General features: G+C 44.9%; 1 protein-coding gene across 1 annotated transcript in view; it reads right to left on the bottom strand.

The window, feature by feature from the left end:
- Positions 1-27,137, bottom strand: part of DNAH8 (dynein axonemal heavy chain 8) — a 567,023-nt gene that overhangs the window by 436,032 nt on the left and 103,854 nt on the right. Inside the window, 5 exon segments of the mRNA XM_030557275.1 lie at positions 7,967-8,154; positions 10,068-10,203; positions 11,954-12,073; positions 21,603-21,702; positions 22,065-22,141. Coding sequence (XP_030413135.1) covers positions 7,967-8,154; positions 10,068-10,203; positions 11,954-12,073; positions 21,603-21,702; positions 22,065-22,141 — 621 coding nt within the window.

The raw sequence follows: 27,137 nt of genomic DNA, 5'->3' as shown, positions 1-27,137 counted from the left end.
AGGTTTGGAATGGATATGAGCAACACATCTCGAAGAACAACAGTTACAAAGGTGAGTAACCGTCTTTTCTTCTTCGAGTGATTGCTCATATCCATTCCAGTTAGGTGATTCCCAAGCCTTACCTAGGCGGTGGGGTCGGAGTGAGATGTGGCAGAATGCAAAACTGCTGAGCCAAAGGCTGCATCATCTCTAGACTGTTGAACGAGAGCATAATGCGAAGCAAAGGTATGGGCTGAGGACCAGGTAGCTGCGCGACATATTTCCTGGATTGGTACATGAACCAGGAAGGCAGCAGATGAAGCCTGAGCCCTGGCAGAATGTGCAGTGAGATGGCCTGAGGGAACATGAGCCAAGTCATAGCAAGTGCGGATGCATGCCATCACCCAAGAGGAGATTCTCTGGGAGGAGACAGGTAGGCCCTTCATTCGGTCAGCCACTGCAACGAAGAGTTGGGGGGATTTATGAAAGGGCTTCGTCCGCTCGATATAAAATGCGAGTGCCTTAACGGACATCTAGGGAGTGCAATTGTTGCTCCCATCGAGATGAGTGTGGCTTCAGGAAGAAGACCGGAAGGAAGATGTCCTGATTGGTATGGAAGGCCGATACCACTTCAGGGAGGAACGCTGGGTGTGGTCGCAACTGCACCTTGTCCTTGTGAAAGACAGTATACGGTGGGTCTACCGTGAGCGCTTGAAGCTCGGAGACTCGTCTAGCCGATGCAATGGCTATGAGGAAAACTGTCTTCCAGGACAAGTATAGCAGCGAGCAATTTGCCAACAGCTCAAATGATGGAGACATAAGTCTGTTTAAGACTAGGTTGAGGTCCCAGGTGGAGCAGGGGGGCGTACTTGGGGGTATAGGCATTCCAGGCCCTTGAGAAATATAGTAACTATAGGGTGCGAGAACACGGAGCAGCCACTCTTTCCCGAGGGAAGGTAGAGATGGCCGCCAAGTGCACCCTCAATGAAGATACCGCCAGGCCTTGCAGCTTAAGAGACCAGAGGTAGTCCAAGATGGTAGGAATCAATACCTCAGTGGGAGTAACATTCTGCGTTCCGCACCAGCAGGAGGAACGCTTCCACTTGGCCAGATAGGTTGACCAAGTGGAAGGCTTCCTGCTACCCAGGAGTACTTGTTGTACTGAAGCAGAGCAACGCAACTCTGACTGGTTTAGCCACGCAGCAGCCACGCCATGAAGTGAAGGGCCTGCAGGTCTGGGTGACGAAGACTGCCGCGGTCCTGAGTTATGAGGTCTGGTGGAGTGGCAGGGTAATTGGATTGGCTATCGACAGGTCGAGCAGCGTGGTGTACCAGTGTTGCCTGGAGCGATCATGATTAGGTACGCTCTGTCTTTGCGGAGTTTTAGCAGGACTTTGTGAACCAGCGGGAACAGTGGGAAGGCATAGAGCAGCCGGTTCTTCCACGGCACTAGGAATCCATCCGAGATCGATCCCGGTGAAAGACCCTGGAAGCAGCAGAACATCTGGCATTTCCTGTTCGCGCGGGAAGAGAACAAGTCTATGTGGGGAAATCCCCACTTCTGGAAAAGCGAATGAATAAGATCCAGGCATATCGACCACTCGTGGCACAGGAAGGACCTCTTCAGTTGATCCGCCAGAGTGTTTCAAACACCTGGGAGAAAGGATGCTACCAGGTCTATCGAGTGGGCTATGCAAAAGTCCCAGAGTCGGATGGTCTCCTGACAAAGGGGGGAAGATTGAGTCTCTCCCTGTTTGTTTATGTAATACATGGCCATTGTGTTGTCTGTAAACACTGAGACACAACGGCCTTGTAAATGTTGCTGGAACGCCTGGCACACCAAGCGGACTGCTTTCAGCTCTCGGACATTTATGTGTAGCGCCAGTTCCTGAGATGACCAGAGGCCTTGAGTACGAAGGCGTCCGAAGTGAGTACCCCAGACGAGAGTTGACGCGTCTGTTGTCAGGGACATTGAGGGTTGGGACGGATGGAACAGCAGCCCTGCACACACCAGGGAGAGAGTCAGCCACCAGTCTAGGGAGCCTAGAATGCTCGGGGGAATGGTGACTATCGTGTCTATTGGGTCTCTGCCCGGGCAATATACCAAGTTGAGCCAAGTTTGGAGAGGACAGAGGCGGAGTCTGGTGTATTTGGTCACGAATGTGCAGGCAGCCATGTGACCTAGGAGACCGAGACAAGTGTGAGCCGAGGTCATCGGGAAATTCTGTAGACCTCGGATGATTGTTGCCATTGCCTGAAACCGCAGCTGTGGTATGTAGGCCTTGGCTAGATTGGAGTCCAGGGTAGCTCATATGAAGTCTAACCTCTGCGTGGGAACCAGAGTGGATTTCTCCATATTGATCCTATTGTGAATAGGTCCTTGACGTTACCCACATGCTGGGTGACTTATGTCTCGGAGGCTCCTCAGATGAGCCAATCGTCCAGATACGGAAAAACGTGTATCCGACATCGGCTATGGCCACACACTTTGTAAATACCCTTGGGGCTGTAGAAAGGCCAAAGGGCAGGACCATAAACTGGAAGTGCTGATGGTCGGCTATGAAGTGAAGGTACCTCCTGTGCGGAGGAAAAATGGTGATGTGAAGTACCTGCCGAGCACACTTTGCAGCCGAGCAGGTCCATTCGCCTAGCCTCTTTCGACTTCAGGGCTGGTGCCTGTTGACCATGGCGCTCCCTCTCATTAAAGGACTGAACGACTAGTGAGCAGAGAGGAGGATGGACATACAAATACTCGTACTCCCTAGAGGGTACCATGTATTTATGCTCGACTCCCCTGGACGCAGGAGGGATAGAGGCCAGAGATTGCCATATAGTGTTGGCATTGGCTTGGATGGTCCAGATAAATGGTAGAGCCACTCTGGTGGGGGTATCCGCCGACAGAATGCTCACTACCGGGTCCTCTACCTCTGGGACCTCGTCCACCTGGAGGTTCATATTGAGTGCTACCCTCGTGAGGAGGTCCTGATGGGCTCTCAGGTCGATTGGAGGAGGGCCCGAGGAGGATGTTCCTGCCACCGCCTCATCTGGAGAAGAGGAAGAGGAAATGCCGGGGACGAGCGGGTCCTGTGTGGCCTCTTGCTCTTGGGCAGCCTCCTGCTCCAGTGGGACCAGGGAGTCCAGTGGGTGGACTGGTGCTTCCTCCGTACCCGTCGAAGGGGGACGGCTAGCTGTAGCCTCTGGCACTCGGTGCTCTGATGGGGCAGAGCGAGACGGAACTACTGGAGCACTTTGGGCCTGGTGGTACACCCAAGGTGTCCAGAAGGACCACTGATGTGGGCCTTGGTCCTGGGTCTGGACCTCTTAAAAGACTCCAGTGGGCACATCAGAATCGCGGTCCTGAGCATAAGAGCTGTCCGCATAGGACGACACTGAAGTGTGTCTGGATGGCCATGGAGGAGCGGAGAAGCCCTGGGCAGAGTTTCTGTCTCTAGCAGACCTTGCTCTACTTGGCACCGGAGACTGGTACCAGGAGGCATACCGGTACCGGGAACGAGATCGGGACCTGCAACCGGAGTGGTGCCAGGAGGTCAACCGAGATCTCGAGGCTCGACGTCAGGAGCGGCTACAGGAGTCACGGTGCCTAGAGCGGTGCCAGGAGCTGGAACAGTGCCGAGAGTAGTGGGCCGGTGAATGGGATACCGACCGGTGCCGCGAGTGCCACCGGTACCGAGGAGGAGAATGGTGCCGGGACTGCGAGCGGTGTCAGGAGCAGGAGCGCCGTCTGGATCTAGAGTGTCTGCGGGACCGTGAACGTGAACGGTGCCGGTCCGCTGTGCCGACAGAAGGTGGTCTTATCAAGGCTGGCTTGCCTATAGACTGTATTACCCGCACTGGCGGTGCCGGGGGTAGAGGCAGCGCCGACTCTGTCATGGTAATCAGATCCCTCGCCGTTGAGAACATCTCCGGCGTGGATGGGATAGTAAGCTCTACAGCGGCTCACACTGGGGAGCTAACAGGCGCCGGACTCGATGGCCCCTGTGGGACCGGAATCGACGGTGCCGACGTCATCGGTGCCGCGGCAGGTGTCGGCGCCGGGCAATCCAACTTAGACAAGCTCTCTGGCTGTGGTGCAGGCGGCACAGAAGCAGCAGGAGTCTTAGTCTTTCTCAACCTCGGGGAGAGGGAGCAGCGTGGAGCCGACTTCGGTGCTGGCAACAGCCGGTGCCAAGAGGCCTTGGCAGTACCGGCGTGGTCCAGTGCCAAGGAGGTGCTTCTGCCTGCTGATTGACCAGCGCTCGGTGCCAAAGGCGGAGGGGTGAGAGCCGCCTCCATGAGGAGCTGTTTAAGTCTGAAGTCCCGCTCCTTTTTTGTTCATGGTTTGAAAGCCTAAATGTGACACTTGCTGTCAGGTGCGATTCCCCGAAGGCACTTCAGACAGGAGTCGTGTGGATCTCCTGTCAGCATCAGCTTGCGACAGGCCGAGCACGGTTTGAAACCTGGTGAACCGGGCATGGGCCCCGGCATCGGGTGCGGGGAAGAGGCTAATCCCTGAACCCCTCTTAACTATATTACACTAACTATGCTATAAACAGATAAACGAAGTATAACTACAAAAAAAGTTTACAGCTATGTACACAATAATGAACAAGAGAACTATGAGTAGCTAGGGAAGTGGAGGTCAGCTAAGCCGCACTCCACTGTTCCAACGACCGACATGGGCGGTAAGAAGGAACTGAGGGGTGGCTGGGTCGGCAGGGGTATATATCCGGTGCCATAGCGCGCCACTCCAGGGGACGCCCAGCCGACCCACAGAGTGTTGCTAGGCTAAAAAGTCTTCCAACGAACGTGCACACGGCGCGCGCACACCTAACTGGAATGGATATGAGCAATCACTCAAAGAAGAACCTGAAATTTAGGACAACTTTATTCATCTATCATACAGGTTAATTAAGATTAAGATATTAGGATCTAATTCAGCATTATGTTACTTCAGTTTTACACCAGTGCAACTCCATTCTGGATTGTTTTTTAATAGAGTTGGACTGACTTAAATCTGTTGTAATGCAGTACCAAATCTGTGAAAACTAGCCTGGGATATCTGGCCCCAGTATAAAGACGAACCGCTGATGCTGCACAGCCAGAATACAGACTCCAGCATTACTCCCCTCAGGTCTATTACCAGCACTGGGGGCATGACCAATAAAAAGAGAGAGGAAGAATGATTTTAAGGTGCTAGACTGAATTTGGGAGAACTCCATAGTGTAAATCAGAACTCTTAATATTAATGTTATGCGGAGGCTTGGAAGGATTCAATTTTTATCAGTAAGTGTCGACTTTAAAATATGCATATGAACTGAAAAAAAATTTCCATTGATAATAATTAAAATGTACAGATATACAAAGTAAGAAAAATGCTGCTTGAGAACTTATTAGAGTTTGCTACTGTACAAATGATTATAAAGCTTTCCAGATTGTATTGCATAATCCACAGTACAGTAGTGCTCTGAAAATTCAAATAAAGATGCCAAGGGCTAGTGCACCATGGACCAACACTGAAAAAATTGGGCCCAAGATCAGAATTAAGGTAAGAAAGATCAGGGAGCTACAACCAAAATAGAGGAGAGGAAGAAAGAGGCTCTGAAAAATTGCCATGAATAAATATAAATTCTCCCTCCTACTTGTGTGTCCCACCAAATCCATTCTGTCTATATAAAATTATATGATCCACAATCTTACCACTCACACAAGCAGACAAAACCTTCCGGAAAACCAAATTTCCCCTTAACACAAAAACACCTCAGTTGTCAAACTGTCTTATTCATCAACCTTTTTCCTGAAAATTGGTGATAAAAAATGGGAAACCTTTCTTTGGATTATTTAAAAAAATCTGGCTCTTCTTAATTAACATTACAGTGAAGTCGCATTTTACACAAGGGTTAGGTTCTAAAGTCAGTGCGTAAGGCGAGAATTGCATATAATCAAAATTACCCTTGAAAATCCCTTAAACTGCCCATAAAGTACATGTAGACGGGCCCTTTGTTGCTCGTGGTACAAATTAGCTGGAGACGACTCTTTTGCAAACCCCAGTGCCTTTCATTTCCCTGTCTTTTCCCGCCACCACCTATATACAGCTATATACAGTTCAGTATCAATCAGGTAGCCCCTTGGGGAACAGCTTGCTCTTTCAGCTACCTGAGAGCAACAGGCCCCCACTTCTCACTTTCCTGTTCCTCCCCTTCTACTTCCTTCCTGCCAGCTTTATAGGCCTTCCCCCATCAAGCTCACAGGTGATTCTCTTCTAGCGCTTTAATCAGCCACACCCTGTCAGCTCCAATCACTTCCCCTTACTGGGAGCTGAGCTAGGAGGCTCTGAGCTAACATCGGCTGGGTCAGTGCCTTTTGGCCAGCTCCCTGTTACAGTACAGTATACTGTACATGGTTTTGTGTATACAACCCTGTACAGTAATATGTATAAATGTATAATGTATACAGTAATGTACAGTATATAATAAAGAATACATATGCAAAATATAATTTTACAGTACTGTATTTTTAATTATGGGGGTCGTCAGGGCTTGATGTCAATCCAAGAGACAGAGGTGACAGAGAGCTTGGGTGACGGAGAGCGAGTTGTAGACGAAGTGGTTGGCTCTGGTTCAGCTCGAGAAGTTGATTGCGTAGGCTCATCTGCTGCTGGTTGTTTTTCGTTGAAAAACATGGTGATCGTCAACTATCACCATTGTCTCTTGAGGTGCTCAAACATTTCTTGAAATGGTCTCAAATCGTCCGTAATACTGCACGTGATTTTGAGGCTTCGTTCCATAGAGGGATTGTATTCAGAAATTAAATCAGTCAAGTGTTTCGCTGCTTGGAACACTTCAGCAAATTTATGAAGATTCCAACTTGCTGGCTCTTCCTGTTCATCGTCATCATCTTTATCTTCTGCAGACGATTTTATCAGTTCCTCTAACTCTTCTCTAGTCAATGTTTCTCTATGGCTCTCAATTAATTCTTCCACTTCTTCCTCAAGGATGTCGACGAAGCCATCACCACCCACTTGCCTGGCCAACTGAACAATGCATTTCACTTCTCTGTCAATGGTCGGGAAACTCTTAAAATCATTCACACGTTCTTTCCATAGGTTTCGCCAACATGCATTGACTGTTTCAAGCTTGATTGCATCCACTGCCTGTTTAATTTAAGTGATGCAACTTTGGCTGGCTTTGAATTCCTTCTCATCAGAAGGGTGTCCGTCTTCAGCAGGAGGTTTGAACTGCACATAGAGGCTAAGAACCTTTTCTCACAACTTTTTGCCATCGATAGGCATACGTTTACAGTTCATGTCTTCCAGCCACAAGTTTAATGCCTTTTGTCTTCACTGAAGTCTTATCATGCACCTGGCTCATCACCTTAGCAGTTATTGGAGCACTTGCTGCCACGGCTTGATGAATTTCTCTCTCTCGAATCTTGATAGCACGGATGCTAGATTAGTTGTGGCCATATTTTCGTGCCACACTGGAGACCGACATACCATCTCTCAATAAGTCCAACAAAGCCAGTTTTTCCTTCAGCGTTGGAACAGATCGCTGTTTCTTCGGTTGAATTAGTTGGTTTGCGTTTAGGGGTCATGTTGTATGAAAAATGTATCTTTAAACACTAGAATCACACACAGCGCGGCAAGATGCTCACGCTATGAGAGGCCCGTGGGAACTGAGACCAACTGAGGGAACAGCAGATTCACATTTCCCATCTCACGCTCACTCCTGGGCATACGCTCATTTTGTGGAATGGTGGATGGAATTGCCCGCACTATTTACAGGTATCGTGTTGTTTTTCTTTTTTTTTGCTGAGCACATATAGTTGAATTCGCGTAAGTTAAATGCGCGTATGATGCGACTCACCTGTACTGACATAGAGTCAAGACTCAAAATGTGGTATTAAAAGACCAGTATGCAGAGTATGGCACTATAGTCTAGGCAATATTAATTATTTCTTTTAAAAAGAAATGGTGGGTTTTTAAACTTACCTCCAAATACAATTTGTTTGCCTTTAGAGTATTTTCTATTTTTACTACCCTCTTTGCTTGCTCTGGTACTTCAAGACCCATCTTTATCATACACTTAGTTTCTCGGACAATCTCCAGAATTTTGGGATCAAAATTAACAAGCAACTTCCCAGTTTCAGGATGACGTACCAGTAGTGTAGCTTGTAATGCTGCAAGTAAATTAAAGTATATTTTTAAAAAATATTCATAAACTATTGAGTGTTTCTATTGTATAATGAGTCCTTACTCAACTTTTGAGAAAATGTGAATGATTGGGCATGAGGCAATTATGGGTTCAATCCTGCAAGGATGTAAGCACTTTTAGGAGCTGCTCAATTTCTTGCAGGAACAAGTTCAAGAAGAAGATAATACTGAGACAGGAAGATTAAGGAAAAACAAAGCCAAATAAAACCCAAAATGTAAGGCTAGAAAAATGCTAAAATCCAATCCTTCAATCAGACCATACATGTGGGCACTTTTTCCCATAAGGAGTTCTGTTGGCTTCAAGGGGGCTCCATGTGAGCACAAAATTCTACTTGCATGGACCTATTTTCAGAGTTAAAGCCCAGTGGTTCATCCTATTTTCTGTCTCTCATAGCAGACTGTACAATCAAAGTTGATGATAGGGTGATCTTCAGTCCAGCAGACAAAGGCATAACAAGAACAATGACTGGAAGTTGAAGCTAAATAAATTCAGACAAGAAATATGGAACAATGTTTTAACGATGAGGTAGTTAAACACTGGAACAGCTTACCAGGAACAGCTTACACTGGAAATATTTAAATCAAGATTGGATGTTTTTTCTAAAATGCTCTAGTTCAAGCACAACTTTTGGACTGGAAGCAGAAATTAATATAGGAAGGCGCTATTGCTTGCGCTATGCAGGAGATCAGACTAGATCAGCGGTTCTCAAACTGTGGGTCAGGACCCCAAAGTGGGTCATGACCCTGTTTTAATGGGGTCACCAGGGCTGACATTAGACTTACTTGGGGTCCAAAGCTGAAGCCCAAGACCCACTATCCAGGTCCAAAGACAAAGACGAGCCACACCATTCAGGGCCAAAGCCCAAGGGCTTCAGCCCTGGGTGGCGGGGCTCAAGTTACAGGCCCCCTGCCTGAAGCTGAAGCCTTTGGGCTTCAGCTTTGCTCACACCCAGGGTTGTGGGGCTCGGGCATTGGCTTTGCCCTGCCTGGGGCGGTGGGGCTCAGGACGGCTCAGGCTTTGGTCCCCCTTTCTGGGGTCATGATGTAATTTTTGTTGTCAAAAGGAAGTCATGGTGCAATGAAGATTGAGAACACTTGGGCTAGATGATCACAATGATCCCGTCTAGGCTTAAAAGATATCACTATGAATCAGGGCACCTCAACATGGTTTAGAGGCATTTAAGGTATGTTGAGGTACCCTGATTCATAGTCATATATTTAAACACAGTTATCTGTTGCTTTCAAGTTGCACCATATCTATAATATGGTTGTAAGCTTTTCAGAGCAGGGACTATTTGGTTAAGCATGTGCTTAACCCTTTGTAAGATCAGGGCCTTCCACTGTAATCTCTTCAGAGATGGACTGGTTTGTTTTTGGTGCCTAACACACTTTTGAAGCTCAGTGAACAAACAAATTAATAATAATTAATGTTTTAATTGCTAAAAAGTCATGTTATCTTATATCTGGGAGATTTTCTTTTTCTTTTATATATTACTACTTTAGCAAGTTGTACTATACTTCTTATTCAATATAACCTACATAACTAAAAATGTAATGTAATATCAAGATAATTGTGCTTTACAAATAAATCAATCATTGGCCCCATCCAGCAAGTAGTTCCATAATGCAAACCCCTTTACCCACAAAGTCATTCAGATGGAGGGGTCTGTGCTATCATGTATACTTGCAGAAGCAGGACTATAATTTGCATTTTAAAGTCTAAAATATTTTTAAAAATTTAAGTTGATTTTCTATAAATCTAGCAGTTGTCAACAACACATTAGAACAAATTGCAATAAAACATTATAACAGGCAGAACAAGGCTGATGTGAAAAACTTACACACATTTATTAGAAGTCTAACATACCTAACTACTCACCATATTGTAGCTGAGAAATTTCCTTCACCCAAGCCATGTGATAGAGTACCTCAAATTCCACCAATACATAGGAAATTTTATTGAATAATCGAACCACTGCTTTACCTTCTGGACTTGTCAAGATATCTGAATTTTTCTATTAAAACATTGCAAATTAAAATTATAAACATATCAAACAGTGTTTCAACTTGATGCCAAATGAAAATTGTTCAAAATTATTTACTATGCATTTTTGAAGCTTTAAATTTCAAATTAAATTTATACTTAAAGCATGCTCTCAAGTATAGTATCATCCAAATATATGGCCTGCTGAAATCAATAGGAGATTGGCCTAAGTAATTAAAAAAAAAAAAAAAACCTCCGCCTTTTTTCTAAATAATACTTTAAAAAGTGACAATTTTACTCTATTGTGCAAAGGACTTATAACTTCTGTTGAAATGGATTCTCAGCACTACTCAGGATTTGGATTAATCTGAATAAAGGAGATTTTTTAGGCTAAACACACACAAATTTCACTTTTATTATTACTTTAAATAATTACATACAAAGCAATTAAATTATGCAAATTATAAATAATTTGGATAACAAAAAATGTCACATACAAAGTTATTAATCAAATATCAAGATGCTGTGGTATTTTTAATTTGATTGAGAAATTTTATTTATATTATTTGAAAACCAAACAGGATAGCACTTTGCTAGATGATGGACAGAGCATCCAGTAAGACCTTTCTTACTGACTGGTCTCACCCTGCCTCATAGGTGCTATTATCTGTAAGGATGAAATATATCTTCAAATGATACTTCATTCAAAGATCTGAAAACATTTACTCAGTTCTCTGAAAACATCTGCTCAGTGTGCAGCAGCAGTTAAAAAGTTAACAGAATGTTAGGAACTATTATGACAGGAATAGATAATAAGACGTATCATAATGCCATTATATAAATCCATAGTACGCTGCACCTTGAATACTACATGTAGTTCTGGTCACCCCACCTCAACAAGATATATTATAATTGGGAAAAGAACAGAGAAGAACAACAAAAATAGTTGGAGGTATGGAACAGCTTCCATATGAGAAGACATAAAAAGACTGGGATTGCACAACTTAGAAAAGAGACAACTAAGGGGGACTATTAGAGGTCTATAAAATCATAAATGGTGTGAAGAAAATGAATGAAGAAGAGTTATTCACATAACACAAGAACCAGAGGTCACCCAGTGAAGTTAACAGGCAGCAAGTTAAAAACAAACAAAAGGAAGTACTTCTTCACACAATGCATGATCAACCTGTGGAACTCATTGCCAGGAGATGTTGTGAAGACCAAAAGTATAACTGGGTTAAATAAAGAATTAGACAAGTTCCTGGAGGATAGGACCATCAATGGCTATTAGCCAAGATGGTCAGGGACGCAACCCAATGCTCTGGCTGTCTTTTAGCCTCTGACTGCCAGAAGCTGGGACTGGATGACAAGGGATGGATCACTCAATAATTGCCATGCTCTGTTCATTCCCTGTGAAGCATCTGGTACCAGAAAATGTCAGAAGACAGGATACTAGGCTAGATGGACCATTGGTCTGTCCCAGTATGGCCATTCTTCTGTTCTTATGACTGCATTTCCAATAATTCAATGCCTGCTACCACAATGCTGGAGCACTTGTTTAATACTGAGTCAAATACCACACTACCTGAATCCCCAGAAGTGCTTCTTGCAGAATCAGTGTTTTCCTAGCAATTTCACATGCAAATACTGATGTTGCCTCACACATGAGAAGTGACAAGTTCACAGCCAGAGGTGGTCTTGACACTGGATCACAAGTAAACCAAGTATGGATTGTTTATTAAATCTATAATTTTCCCTCACATAAGTAATGATCAACTTACATAGAAAAAGTTGATTGGTTCACTTATCCGCCGGAAAAGCTGCCGCACCCACAGTATCTTTCCTGCTACAGGGGGCATGTTTCGGGCAAGAGGAGGGTCATCTTTTTGAGCCTGATAAAGCTAAAATAAATTCACTATTAGTAAATGCAAGGATATAAAATTGTTGAAAAATTAAAATGGTTTCCTCTAATATTTCAGATTAATATCTCTTCCCTGGCCAAAACGTAGGGAAATAATGGAGCTGCCAGTAATGGTTTCTTCACTAAAATAATAATATATTCTGAACAGATATAGCTTCTAAATGGAATTAAATGTCTAAATTGCTAGGAGAAATGGCTGGGGGCCTTCCTCCATGGGTTCGCTGGAGTGGGACCCAGTGGGGCCCCTGCTGCTGGCCAAACTCATGAAGGTGGGGCCTGAAGACGATCCAGAGGCCTTTCCTGAAACTTTTGAATGGGTGGCGAGAGCAGCACACTGGTCACTGTAGCAATAGCCAGACTTACCCCACACTTGACCAGGACAACAGAGGCTGCCTATTGTGTATTAGACCCAGTGACGGCATGGGATTATGCCCAAGTCAAAGCAGCCATTTTAGACTCGTTGGATATCCCAGAAATATTCCACCAGCAATTTCATGAGGAATGATATTCCTCAGGGGCCTAGGAACTGCAGGACTTGTGCCAGCAGTGTCTAAAACCCAAGACAAGGACAGGGTTTCTACTGGCCTGAAGAAGAGCTCCTCCTGAGTTCTCCCTCACAAGAGTTCATGAGGTCCACTTCACATCAACAAGCCAGGTGAGACCAAATATATTACCACCCTAGATCTTACAAAGGGATACTGGCAAATCCCACTAACTCTGGAGTCTCGAGAAAAAACAGTCTTCCCCTCCACACACACAGCCTACATCAGTTTCAGACCATGCTGCTTTGGCTACATGGGGCCCCACCACTGTTCCAATGTCTAACGGACCAGGTCACCCAGCTAGACAATAGTAATGTCATGGCCTACCTCAATTCTATTGCTTTCTATAGCTAGAACTAGGAGGACACTGTGAAGAAGATACTCCAGTCCCTCAAGGAGAACCCCACAAAATGCTGTATAGGCATAGACAAAACTATTTACCTGGGATATACATTGGGGAATGGACAGATACAACTTCTTATAGACAAGGCACAGGCCTCAAAGGCCTGCCTTGTTGCCACCTCAAAGAAGTATGAGTGTCAGTCCCTGTGGGTCTTGAAGCCGAGTCCGCAGTGGCCCTCTGAATCTTCTTGCTCCAATCCTCCACCCAGCAGCTAACAGACAACATCTGGGACTGGGATTCGTGGAGCCCAACTGGGACACTAGCTCCACCCCCACATTCTGATTAGAAGAGCTCCAATGCTTCTGGATTTAAGCCAGAAAAGGAAACAGGAAGTTGTCTGTACAACTGGGCTTCACCCTGCCACAGACTGCTGGTCTGGTGTTCATCTGCTCCTGCTTTCTGATCCTGACCTTCTGGTATCCTGACTAGGCGTGACTCTTGGTAACTGCCTCCTAGTTCCTGCCCGCCAGTTGGTCCCTTGATTCTGATATCCTGGTATTCCACCCAACCTGATTGCTGGTAATTGGCTTCTGGTCCCTGGACCCATGCCTGACACTAACTGTTAGTTCAGGCCGCCCAGGCCCCAGCCCTGATAACCAGGTTTTGGAACTGGCAGGATCCTATAACTGGTTTGTGCCAAGAATATCATCTACTGCAGCCTCTCTCATCGATCTGTTCAATGACAGCAGCCTGAGAAAGATCTGCTGGATAGAAACTTGTGAGAAGGCCTTTCAGAGCCTAAAGGATCACCTCTGTGGGGAGCTTGCTTTCTAGAGCTCAGACTTCACCAAGAAATTTCTCCTACAAATTGATGCCTCAGAAGTTGAGTTGGGGGCTGTCTCATCCCAGGTGGTCAATGGCAAGGAACTCTCCCTGAGTCACAAACAGTTCCTAAGAGAGAAGGCTTTCTCCGTTATAGAAAAAGAGAGCTAAGCAGTGAAATGGGCAAGACAGTCACTCCAATATTTCCCCTTAAGACTGAGGGGAAAAACAACTGAGGAAAGTTGGCAGTTTTTCAAAGGGACGCTATTAAGGGCCCAAAAGCAAGTTATTCCGATGGTTAGGAAAGATAGAAAATGTGGCAAAAGACCACCTTGGCTTACCCTTGAGATCTTGCGTGACCTACAAAATAAAAAGGCGGCATATAAAAAATGGAAACTAGGTCAGATGACGAAGGATGAATATAGGCAAATAACACAGGAATGCAGAGGCAAGATTAGAAAAGCAAAGGCACAAAATGAACTCAAACTAGCTATGGGAATAAAGGGAAACAAGAAGACTTTTTATCAATACATTAGAAGCAAGAGGAAGACTAAGGACAGGGTAGGCCCACTGCTCAATGAGGAGGGGGTAACAGTAACAAGAGACTTGGAAATGGCAGAGATGCTTAATGACTTCTTTGTTTCGGTCTTCACTGAGAAGTCTGAAGGAATGTCTAGTATAGTGAATGCTTACAGGAAGAGGGTAGGTTTAGAAGAGAAAATAAGGAAAGAGCAAGTAAAAAATCACTTAGAAAAGTTAGATGCCTGCAAGTCACCAGGGCCTGATGAAATGCATCCTAGAATACTCAAGGAGTTAATAGAGGAGGTATCTGAGCCTCTAGCTATTATCTTTGGGAAATCATGGGAGACGGGGGAGATTCCAGAAGACTGGAAGGGGGCAAATATAGTGCCCATCTATAAAAAGGGAAATAAAAACAACCCAGGAAACTACAGACCAGTTAGTTTAACTTCTGTGCCAGGGAAGATAATGGAGCAGGTAATCAAAGAAATCATCTGCAAACACTTGGAAGGTGGTAAGGTGATAGGGAATAGCCAGCATGGATTTGTAAAGAACAAATCATGTCAAACTAATCTGATAGCGTTCTTTGATAGGATAACGAGCCTTGTGGATAAGGGAGAAGCGGTGGATGTGATATACCTAGACTTTAGTAAGGCATTTGATACAGTTTAGCATGATATTCTTATAGATAAGCTAGGAAAGTACAATTTAGATGGGGCTACTATAAGGTGGGTGCATAACTGGCTGGATAACCGTACTCAGAGAGTAGTTGTTAATGGCTCCCAATCCTGCTGGAAAGGTATAACAAGTGGGGTTCCGCAGGGGTCTGTTTTGGGACCGGTTCTGTTCAATATCTTTATCAACAATTTAGATGTTGGCATAGAAAGTACGCTTATTAAGTTTGCGGACGATACCAAACTGGGAGGGATTGCAACTGCTCTGGAGGACAGGGTCAAAATTCAAAATGATCTGGACAAATTGGAGAAATGGTCTGAGGTAAACAGGATGAAGTTCAATAAAGATAAATGCAAAGTGCTCCACTTAGGAAGGAACAATCAGTTTCATACATACAGAATGGGAAGAGACTGTCTAGGAAGGAGTATGGCAGAAAGAGATCTAGGGGTCATAGTGGACCACAAGCTTAATATGAGTGAACAGTGTGATACTGTTGCAAAAAAAGCAAACATGATTCTGGGATGCATTAACAGGTGTGTTGTAAACAAGACACGAGAAGTCATTCTTCCGCTTTACTCTGCGCTGGTTAGGCCTCAACTGGAGTATTGTGTCCAGTTCTTGGCACCACATTTCAAGAAAGATGTGGAGAAATTGGAGAGGGTCCAGAGAAGAGCAACAAGAATGATTAAAGGTCTTGAGAACATGACCTATGAAGGAAGGCTGAAGGAATTGGGTTTGTTTAGTTTGGAAAAGAGAAGACTGAGAGGGGACCTGATAGCAGTTTTCAGGTATCTAAAAGGGTGTCATCAGGAGGAGGGAGAAAACTTGTTCACCTTAGCCTCCAATGATAGAACAAGAAGCAATGGGCTTAAACTGCAGCAAGGGAGATTTAGGTTGGACATTAGGAAAAAGTTCCTAACTGTCAGGGTAGTTAAACACTGGAATAGATTGCCTAGGGAAGTTGTGGAATCTCCATCGCTGGAGATATTTAAGAGTAGGTTAGATAAATGTCTATCAGGGATGGTCTAGACAGTATTTGGTCCTGCCATGAGGGCAGGGGACTGGACTCGATGACCTCTCGAGGTCCCTTCCAGTCCTAGAGTCTATGAGTCTATGAGTCTATGAATATTACCTTCTCAGAAGTAAATTAATCCTTGTCACTGATTACACCCCTGTACGATGGATGCAGGACTACATAAACATACACTAGATACCCTTTAGTTCATGGCAGCAGCATCTACATCGGGGAGTTAGAGCGTGTGGCAAACAGCCAATGCTACTGTGATGGGTCCCATGCTTTTGCTTGGTGAGGTGAGTTAGGGCATGAGCCCTGCCCCTATTCTTGGGCTCCGCTAGTGCCCTGGAGTGGGAGAGGAGAGCAGGGGAGAGACGCAAGTCTGCCCCTTATTCTGCTCCCAGCTCCTTCAGCTTCACAGGCTTCTTACCCTCTTTCCCCTTGGGCAGGGTTTCTCTCAGTCCCCTGTACTGGGGAAGTCCATCTGCCCTGCTTGGGCAGAGTCTCCCTTCCCCAGTACTCTGATTCTCTGGTCAACACCAGTACACGTCCAAACTACAGTCAGCTCTCCTTCCCTCCTCCTATCTGACTGAAGCATGGGGTTTATTAGGTCTTGGGCAAGGCCTTAATAGGCTCCAAGTGCTCTAATTAACCTGCAGTAACCTCGCCTTAGTCCACAGGGAAAAAATGGTTACTTACCTCCCATAACTGTTGTTCTTCGATATGTGTTGCTCATGTCCATTCCAATAGGTGTGCGCACACTGTGTGCACGATTGCCAGAAAGCTTTTCCCCTAGCGGTACCCATCGGGTCAGCTGTGGAGACCCCTAGAGTGGTGCCTTTATGACGGTGTATATATGTCCCTGCTGACCAAGGGATACCAAGACATGTTTAGGAGGGTGGCAGTTAACCTTAACCTCCAGGCAGAGGAGGTTATAGAGGATTCGGATCCAATGGTGGACCTCCTCACTCCCATGGGTCCTTCTAGAGTGGCCTTGCCCCTCGTAAGGACAATTCAGAACACCACGAAAGTGCTCTGGCAAACCCCGGCCTCTATACCACCAAGGTCTAAAGGTGTCAAGAGACACTACTTTGTGCCCCAAAAGGGCCATGAGCACCTTTTTATCCACCCCCAGCCGTGGACTCTGGTGGTGGATGCAGCAAACCACAAGGAGCGGCAAGGACAGCCAGGCCCTGCACCTAAGTCACAGGATGCCAAGAAGCTGGATCTCTTTGGCCGTAAAGTCTATTCAACTGGTAGGCTCCAGCTTCAAGTAGCGAATCAGCAGGCAGTGCTTAGCCAATACACGTTTAATTCCTGGAGCTGCTGAATAAGTTCCAGGAGTTAATTCCGGCCAATTCTCGCAAGGAGTTTGGTTTGCTCCTTGAGGAGGGTAGAATGGTGTCTAGGACCACTCTTCAGGCAGCACTGGATGCGGCAGACTCTGCAGCTCAAACAATGGCCACCACCACTGCAATGAGGCGCAGTGCGTAGCTCCAGGTTTTGGGTATCCCACTGGAGGTCCAGAACACCATACAGGACCTCCCCTTTGACTGAGAGGGCCTGTTCGCTCAAAACAGACACGTGCCTGCATAGCCTAAAGGACTCTTGGCCTACATACCCCAGTGCCTCAGAGAAAGCCCTTTAGACCTCAGCCCCCATCCCGCTTCTACTCTGGGCCTCCTAGACGAGATCCATCAAGGAGAAGGGGCAGGAATAATACAAGACACCCACTGCAGTCCTCCTTGGGCCAAGGCCAGGGTTCAGCCAAACAGCCTCTTGGCCCCAAGTCTAACCACCTCGTCCGGTGAGGAGGAGGAAGAGGTTACTGGGATGGGGTCTTCCTGCCCCTCTGGTTCTCTGGAGGTTGAGTCAGGTATCTCGGAACTCCCCGTGACCAGAGGTTCAGGTGCCACTGATGTCGGTGAAGATGGGGCTGCGCTTGCCTGTGGCAGCTCAGCAGACCTGACTCACGCAGGGTCCTCGGGTGGCCAAGTGATGGCTGATGTCAGTTGTTCCACTGGCCTATGGTACCGGGATCAGTCCCAGGACCAGGAGCAATGGTGGCTCCGTCGGGAGACAGAAGATTCGGCATCTGACTCTGACGAGTATTCTGTACCTGACCACAGGGGAGCGGAACCCGACGGTGCCGACGAGCAGTACTGGGGAGACGGAGATCGGCACTGCAACATCATGAGCTTCCCCCAATGATGAAACAACAGCAGTGCCACCATCAGTGCCGCCATTGGTGTCATGATGGATGTCGGAGCTGCCGACAGTGCTGGGCATGACGACGCAGTCAGTGCCGTCACCGGTGCTACTGGCAGTGCCTGAGTTTGTTAAGCCAGGCCCCACATCTGTGGGGCCGAGTACTGTGCCGTCATGGCAATGAGGTCTCGAGCTGCCTCATATGTATCCTGAGTGGAAGGGAGGTCAAGCTCTCCCTCCAAATCATCCTGGGTAGGGGAGTCCGTTCTTGCCTGACTCAACAGCTCTGCCACTGGGGCCAGAGTCAACGGTGCCAATTCTTGAGGACCAGACCAAAGTCGTCTCACTGGAGTCCCTCCTCGGCTTTTTGCCAGGGGAATGTCCCCTGTCTCATTTCTTTTTCTTATGTGGCACTGGAGACTGCGAACAGTGCCATCTGGTGGCACTGGCCTTGCGGGCTGGGAAACGGTGCCAGTGCTCCCTGGCGGAGCCCTTCCTCAATACCGGGACATCCCACTCCGAGGCCAGTGCACTGCGTACCAAGGATGCTGGTGTTGGCTGTGGCTTTGGCTGAAGGGCTGACTCCATCAGAAGGAGCTTCAGACGATAGTCTTGCTCCCTCTTAGTCCTGGGTCTGAAGCACCTGCAAATAGGGCACTTATCTGTCTGATGGTCCTCCCCTAGGCATTTGAGATAGGCGGTGTGCGCATCCCTTGTGGGCATAGGTTTCGCACACCTCTCGCACACCTTAAACCCATGCAACTGAGGCATACCCCGGCACTGGGGAGAGTAGAACGGGGGAAGCCCCCGAAGTAAGGTAAACTGATCCACAACTATTGACAACTAACTAACGACTATTTACACAAAAACAAGGGAACAACTAGGTAAGACACTTGCATATGCAAGAGACTGAGCTGGTCCAACGACCATCCCAGGCAGTAAGAAGGAACTGAGCAGGCAGCAGGTAGGCAGGGACATATATGCACTGCCATAAAGGTGCCACTCTAGGGGTCTCCACAGCTGACACGACGGGTTCCACTAGGGGAAAAGCTTTTCAGTGATCGTGCACGCAGCGCGCACACACCTGTTGGAATGCACATGAGCAATCACTCGAAGAAGAATAAGGCTCTGATCATCCTGGGACTTATACACCTCCCATCTATCACTCTTCTGCTGCCCTCCAGCTCTGCTGTATCACAAGTGCTACACATTACAGAATTATGCAGTTCACACCCCCGTCGACTGATCTGTGGCACCATGTACACAAACCTTTAATCACATTTTAAATAGGGATTTAGGCACTTAGGCATCTTAATCCCATTGACTGTCAATAGGATTTTGACTCATAACTGCCTAAATCCCTTTTGAAAGTGAGATTTAGGCTACTAAATCAGATAGGCATTGCAATGCTGAGCACAGCACACCTACATACCTTAAAAAAATCCAGGCCTAAATCTAGAATACTACCATGCCTTAAATTTATCTGGGCCCCTTCTGGAGACCAATCTCAGGGAGAATATTCAGATGATGCATTTCCACTATGCTGGGAGTCAAAGAAAGAATATCATATCCCTGATTCTAGAAATGGAGCAGTAAGGAAAGATTTAATTTAAAGACAGTGCTAGGGAAGAGAACAGTACTAACAGAGGCATCATGTCTCAACTTGGTACCAAATGCAATCTCCCTGAGAGTAAAGGGGATTCAGTCTCATTATAAACCCTCATTTCCCAGTACCATATACCAAACCAGTACCAGAGTTGGAAGTGTTAGTATCTGTTCGTAAATATTAACTCTTTTAGTCCTTTTCTTTCTGTATATTTGATTCATTTATATATCCACTATTCTCTAGAATTTTTATGATATTAACAAAGTGTATGTTGAATTGTAAGGCCCCAAACACTGGTCCTTAACTGATAAGTAATCCCATTCAGGAATTCTGTGTGCTAGACTGTATCTAATAATCCATGGCAATTCCATGTCTATAGAACTGTAGATAGTCTTGTTACTGTACATGTTTCCTATTAGAGAATCAATAGGGAAGAATGATTCTGGGGGAAGAAAACCCCCCTGAAAGATATTATCTTGAAGTCCTCTCAGCTGTAAATAATTATGCCTTCACACATAAATCAGGTAAATTGAGAATATATAGAAATTACACCAGAATATATATATATTTTATGGCAAAAAGGTTTTCTTTGTTTAAAAACCCTCTATAATGACACTGGTGTTAGAATTAGTTGAGGGATGAAACTGCACATCCCTCTGGTTGCAGTGAAGAAGAGACACAGACCCAGTTCCTTATCACATCAAATGGTGGTAATGCATCCATTCTTTGTGTGTTTTGTATAGTGCTGTACTAATCTCTGATTAATAATCTTTGATTAAATAATTCCAGTTGAGCCTGTTATTTGACAAACTTGAATAATCATTAAGTCAGAAACACAACAGAACAATACCAGTAAAAAGCATACACTGACCAAATGGGCACTGATAACAAAAATCTCCAATGTCTCTGTAGACAACAGTTTCAATATTTCTGGTTGCGGGGAGTACTACACAGGCAGTCCATGCTCTCTTTTGTGCCAAAGCAGAGAAGGAAGGAAGCCTTGCTCCCTGCATGGCTAAATTACAGATAAGTAAAATCTGGCCCTACTTGATCATATTCCATGTTTTCTAGGGTTCGACAAACTAGGGATGGACTCCCCTACCGCCAATTCTCTACTGGGAAGCTCTTTTTGATTCATAAATAGTTTGCCTTAAAACAATCAAAGAGCTAACCAGTGACACCAATTTAATAGTTATAACCAGTCTGTGTAGTGGATAATAGTTTACTCAATTAGACACTTACAGCCTGATTCTCATTTGCACTACTGTAGCCATGTAAAGGGGCCAGATGTAAATATAAAGTAGGATGTAAATATAATTAAAGCCCTTTTACAATGTCAAAACAGTATAAAGTGGCCTTGTGTAAATGATAATTAGATTTATAAACATCACGTTATACCTAGGCAAAATATATTGGACAGCTAATGTGGTCTTGTGTTTTAATAGCTGATATGTAAAACCAAGGTATGGTTATTGCTAAATGATTATATATTTTCATTTTGCCAACCTATGTAATAATAGTATAATGTTTTGGTGCGTTTTAAATTGCAAAATCTTCATGAGGGAGCATTCCCCCAGATGTGCCTAGAAAAGAAAAGGGTGCCCACATTTAGACAGGATGTTTTCTTTGGTAGGATGCAGGAAGAAGTATAATAAATCAAGACTAATAAAATAGGCTAAAAAATAAACTAGGAACTCTTTAGATTAGAATATATTTAAATATTGGAGATTTTATACTTACACACTATTTGAAATGTCTAATTACACAAAAAAGAATTACCTTTTTAGTAGCTTCAAGTTCTGCTACGTAATGCTGAAGAATAAGTCCAACAGTATGTGCTATGTCCTGCTGAAGACATGGCATATTCAGCTTCTGAAACCTATATTAGATTATAATCAAATTCAAGAAATTAGAGTGATTTCCTTTAAATAATGTTTCTGCAGATCTAATAACGTAGGATGGAACTTTGGTATATATAAAGTTATATGAGCACTATGCAAAAACTAGAGTGTGACAAAAAAAATTGCTCCAAGGATAAATCCTAGCCAAACCTGTCTGAGATTATCATTAAACTAAGAAACAGAGGAATGTTTAAAATATGTTAGAAATCCAGTATTCATCCATGGGCTTTCAAAGTCTGCATGGTCCATAAAGAAACAAATACATTGTACTAGACTAGGTCATTCATTTTTAAATTAACATTACTACTTAAAAATATTTTGTAAGCATAATTTCCATTACCTTTGAAGTAGCTGAACTGAATGTTGTGAAGACAAAATTCTTCCAAAACAAGTATTCATAAATGTCTGTATCTGCACCTAAGACAAATATGAGTATTTCCAGCTATATTAAATTTTATGGATGTGACTAATGACTAGTAATTTACATATTTCTGTATTAATTTACTATAGCTTTCCTACATGTTTAATAAGAGTATTTTATAAAAACTATACCTTCTTAATGTAATAAAAAGATACAGAAAGACCACTATGACAATCTAGAAAGAGAAAACAAGGAAGATCAAGACAAGAAATCATGGCTGTTTCTATGTTGTTTCAAATCATATATATTTGCATGTTCAACATATACATAATTGTCTCTGAATATTTTCTCTTGAGTATTTACTGATACCAGAAATTGTAACAACAGTTACTCCAAAGGTGAGTTATTAATAAAATAGATCTCAACTCCTGGGTCCATGCTCCTAATGTGTGACTGGAAGTGCAACATAGAGTCTTCTGGACCCCAGAACTCAGATCCTGAAGACTGCTAAGACTCAAGGCCCACAAAGCCAAAGCCAAGTTTATTAGCAATAATAACAGCAAAACGAGACATAACCCATACATCCAAACTGAGCTCCCTTATTAAACCCATTACTGCAGTACCTATAAGTCTTATCTACACCAAAACTCTGATAACTTTGTTATATATCATTGGGAGGGCATCCAACCTGCCCTGATCTTAAAGAGATGGCACCCTATCAACGAAGGTAATTCTAGTAGTTGGAATTCTAAAGCCATTAAACCTTCCTAAGGAGAGGCAGAGCAACTCCACTTGCTGTAATAAGCAACAAACCCCTTTAGGTGCTGTGATTGCTCAGCCAACAACATGCAGGGACATACCCAGCAAAATTGCATGAATGCTCTCTAAGCCACTCATGGACTATACAGAGAGACACCAGCAAACTCCCCAACCCTTGCACCCAAGAAATATACCATTTTATGCAGCTCAAGGCCTTCTCTTGAACAATGCAAACTCATTAATTAGTTCACCACTTCATCAAAGGATAGTGAACATGCATCAGCCTTTGTAATCTGAGCAGATTCCTCAAGCACTTTAAATAAACTCACTGGTAAGCATAAAACATTAAAATAAGCTTATTAACAACAGAAAGATAGATTTTGAGTGATTATAAGTGCTAGGTGTAAAGGACAGAGATGGTTACATGAGAAATAAAAAATAAAAAAGTTTAGAATTTAGACTGCTATATTAGACTAAGCAAGGTTTGAATCAAGCAGTTTTTCTATGTGTTCTAAGCAAGTCACACTTATTAATACACAGGCTGAATTCCCTGCTCAGTTTGGGACCAAACTCCACACTTCAAAATCTTTTTCTTCCCAGTGTTTTTGTAGCCTTCAGAGTAGATATGGGAGGGGAAAGGTCTTGGCTGATGTTACAGACTCCAATTTATGCCGCCCAATCCATGCGCATGGAAAGATACTGTCTCAAACATCTTGTCAGGGGTCGTATGTTTTATGTGCCCTGCTGAGACACCAGGCCTCCATTGTCTATGTGCTTCGGTAGGGATCCAGTGGAAGAGTGGGGTCCTTAATGGGCCCATCAACCCCTGGCTGGCTAGTCCTAATGTAAATCTGTCTTGGGGATGTTAGTTGGTCCCTTGTTGCCACCAAAAGGCCAGCTGTGGGCATCTCAGACTCAAAACATATTTCAGTAACACACAGAGCAAAACTTCATAACTTCACATACAATGGTAACACATTATTCAACAAGATAGTAATGTTCAAGAGATCATGACTTCTCAAATGACACCTCACAAAGCACAGTGATTGCACATGTCTATTCTACTTAGGTGACTCCCAATTAGTACTTTGTGGTGGGACTTGGAGTCTACTTAAAAGAGTATTGCAGCACAGCTTTCCCAAAGTCTGAATCAGCTCTGGAGGTAGTGGTGATGGCATAATGCTTGGCAAAAGTATGTACCAAAGACCAAGTTGCTGCTCTACAGATGTCCAATAGAGATTTACTTCTTAAGAAAGCCACTGAAGGAGCCTGGGTTCTCATGGAATGAGCTGAAAGCTTACATGGACGTAAGGTGTTAGCTACCTCATAACCAAGAGATATGCAAGCAGTTATCCAATTAGAAAGTTTTGAGCTGATATTGCCTTCATTCTCTCTGCACAGGATATAAATAGCTGAGGTGAGGTACTAAAGAACTTCATCCCATCCATGTAAAAAGAGAGGACCCATCTGATGTCCAGTGTCTGAAGACACTCTTCATGCCTATTCATGGCAAATATAGTGCCCATCTTTAAAAAAGGGAAGAAGGAGAATCCGGTAAACTACAGACTGGTCAGCCTCAGCTCAGTCCCCGGAAAAATCATGGAGCATGCCCTCAAGGAATCCATTTTGAAACACTTGGTGGAGAGGAAGGTGATCAGGAACAGTCAACATGGATTCACCAAGGGCAAGTCATGCCTGATCAACCTGATTTCCTTCGATGATGAGATAACTGGCTCTGTGAATATGGGGAAAGCGGTGGACCTGATATACCTTGACTTTAGCAAAGCTTTTGATACGGTCTTCCACAGTATTCTTGCCAGCAAGTTAAAAAAGTATGGATTGAATGAATAGACTATAAAGTGGACAGAAAGCTCGCTAGATCATCAGCCTCAACGAGTAGTGATCAACGGCTTGCTGTCTAGTTGGCAGCCAGTATCAAGAGGAGTGCCCCAGAGGTCTGTCCTGGGGCCGGTTTTGTTCAACATCTTCATTAATGATCTGGATGATGAGATGGATTGCACCCTCAGCAAGTTTGCAGATGACACTAAGCTGAGGGGAGAGGTAGATACGTTGGAGGGTAGGGGTAGTGTCCAGAGTGACCAAGACAAATTGGAGGATTGGGCCAAAAGAAATCCGATGAGGTTCAACAAGGACAAGTGCAGAGTCCTGGACTTCTGACAGAAGAATCCCATGCACTGCTACTGGCTGGGGACTGACTGGCTAAGCAGCAGTTCTGCAGAAAAGGACTGGGGATTACAGTGGACGAGAAGCTGGATATGAGTCAACAGTGTGCCCTTATTGCCAAGAAGGCTAATGGCATATTGGGCCGCATTAGTAAGAGCACTGCCAGCAGATCGAGGGAAGTTATTATTCCCCTCTATTCAGCACTGGTGAGGCCACATCTGGAGTATTGTGTCCAGTTTTGGGGCCCCTACTACAGAAGGGATATGGACAAATTGGAGGGAGTCCAGCAGAGGACAATGAAAATGATTAGAGGGCTAGGGCACATAATTTATGAAGGAACTGAGCTTATTTAGTCTGCAGAAAAGAAGAGTGAGGGGGGATTTGATAGCAGCCTTCAACTACCTGAAGGGGGGTTCCAAAGAGGATGGAGCTATGCTGTTCCCAGTGATGACAGATGACAGAACAAGGAGCAATGGTCTCAAGTTGCAGTGGGAGAGGTCTAGACTGAATTTTAGGAAAAACTATTTCACTAGGAGGGTGGTGAAGCACTGGAAGGGGTTACCTAGGGAGGCGGTGGCCACCAAATGAAATTAATAGGCAGCAGGTTTAAAACAAATAAAAGGAAGTTCTTCTTCACACAGCGCACAGTCAACATGTGGAACTCCTTTCCTGAAGAGGTTGTGAAGGCTAAGACTACAACAGAGTTTAAAAGAGACCTGGATAAATTCATGGCGGTTAAAGTCCATTAATGGCTATTAGCCAGGATGGGTAAGGAATGGTATACCTAGCCAGGGAGAGAATTATAGCTGCTAGGGACACTTACCCTGAATTTCAGATGTCTGACATGCTTCTTCAATTGTCTGAAATCTTATATCAGCCTCCAATCCCTGTTTTTCTTGGGTATCAGAAAGTATCTCGAATAGAATCCTTTTCCCTTGTGTTGAATGGGACTGGTGTTATGCCTCTTAGACTTAGAAGCAATGAAATCTCATGTGTCAGCAAATGATTCTGAGAGGGATCCCTAAAGAGGGACAGAGAAGAGGGTTGGAAGGGCATGATGGAAGTAAATTGGACAATACAACCCAAACTAATGGCTTTCAATGCCCGTTTGTCTGATGTTATAGTCTCCCATGCTTGATGAAACAGAGAGAAGTAGTGCCCACATAAAGGAAGGGGGGTTGTGCTTTGCAGCAGAGAAAACCTGGTCATTGGGTGGTCTGGACTCTTGACCGAATCATCAGAACTGGTGCTTGGACAGCTGCAGCGGCACAGAAGCCAGCAAACAGAGCTGTAAACAGGGCGTTTCAGTGGGAGTTCTCTTGGAGGAGAAGGTTTTTGTATTTTGTGTATTGTATTTTGAAGTTTATATGTGTGGAGGCTGCTGGGGCAGTGTGCTGAAAGAGAAGCTGAGCCCTGAGTGGGGGGCGGGTGGGCTTCTCTGCTCAGGGGTCCTATAAAGGTAGCCAGCCAGCCAGTCAGGCAGCGGCATAGACAGCTGCAGCGGCACAGGAGCCAGCAAACTGAGCTGTCAACAGGGGAGTTTCAGTGGGAGTGTACATAGGGAGTTTGTGGGGGAGACTAAGAGATCTACGCAGAGGAATAGACAGGCTAGTGAAGGGAGTGGATGGTGTTCTGCTGTTCTGGTGCCTGTTGGGGGTTTGTTTTGCTGTAGGTTGTGGTGGTTTGCTTTGGTTTGTGTTTCCTGGACTAACAAGTGTGAGGTGGGAAGGCTATGTCCTATACAGAGGCAGCAGTGAAAGACACAATGAGGATGACTGGATGTGGAAACTGCGTCATGAACATGATCCTAGAGGGGGTACCTGAAAAGAGTTTCATCGGCATGAAGTGCCGCCTGATAGAGCTCATGAAAGAAAAGATCTGAGGACTGGGGATGCAGGTGGAAACTCTGGTCAAGTTTAGAAGGGGGTTCAAGCGGATGACGGAGAAAAGACATGAGGAGGCTGAAGGGAAAAGCTCAGACTTGCAGATGGAAGCAGGACCAAAGAATTCTGAGGGGAGACTGCTGGGTGAGGAAAGTGGACGGTGGAAGCACGTGACTAAGAAAACCAGGCAGAAGAAAAGACGGACCAGTGAAGGAGAAACAGAACT

This window comes from Gopherus evgoodei, chromosome 3, assembly GCF_007399415.2.
Source record: "Gopherus evgoodei ecotype Sinaloan lineage chromosome 3, rGopEvg1_v1.p, whole genome shotgun sequence".
NCBI classification, from domain to species: Eukaryota; Metazoa; Chordata; order Testudines; family Testudinidae; genus Gopherus; species Gopherus evgoodei.
The sequence above is the reverse complement of the archived record's forward strand: the minus strand, read 5'-3'. Positions and strand labels throughout refer to the sequence as shown.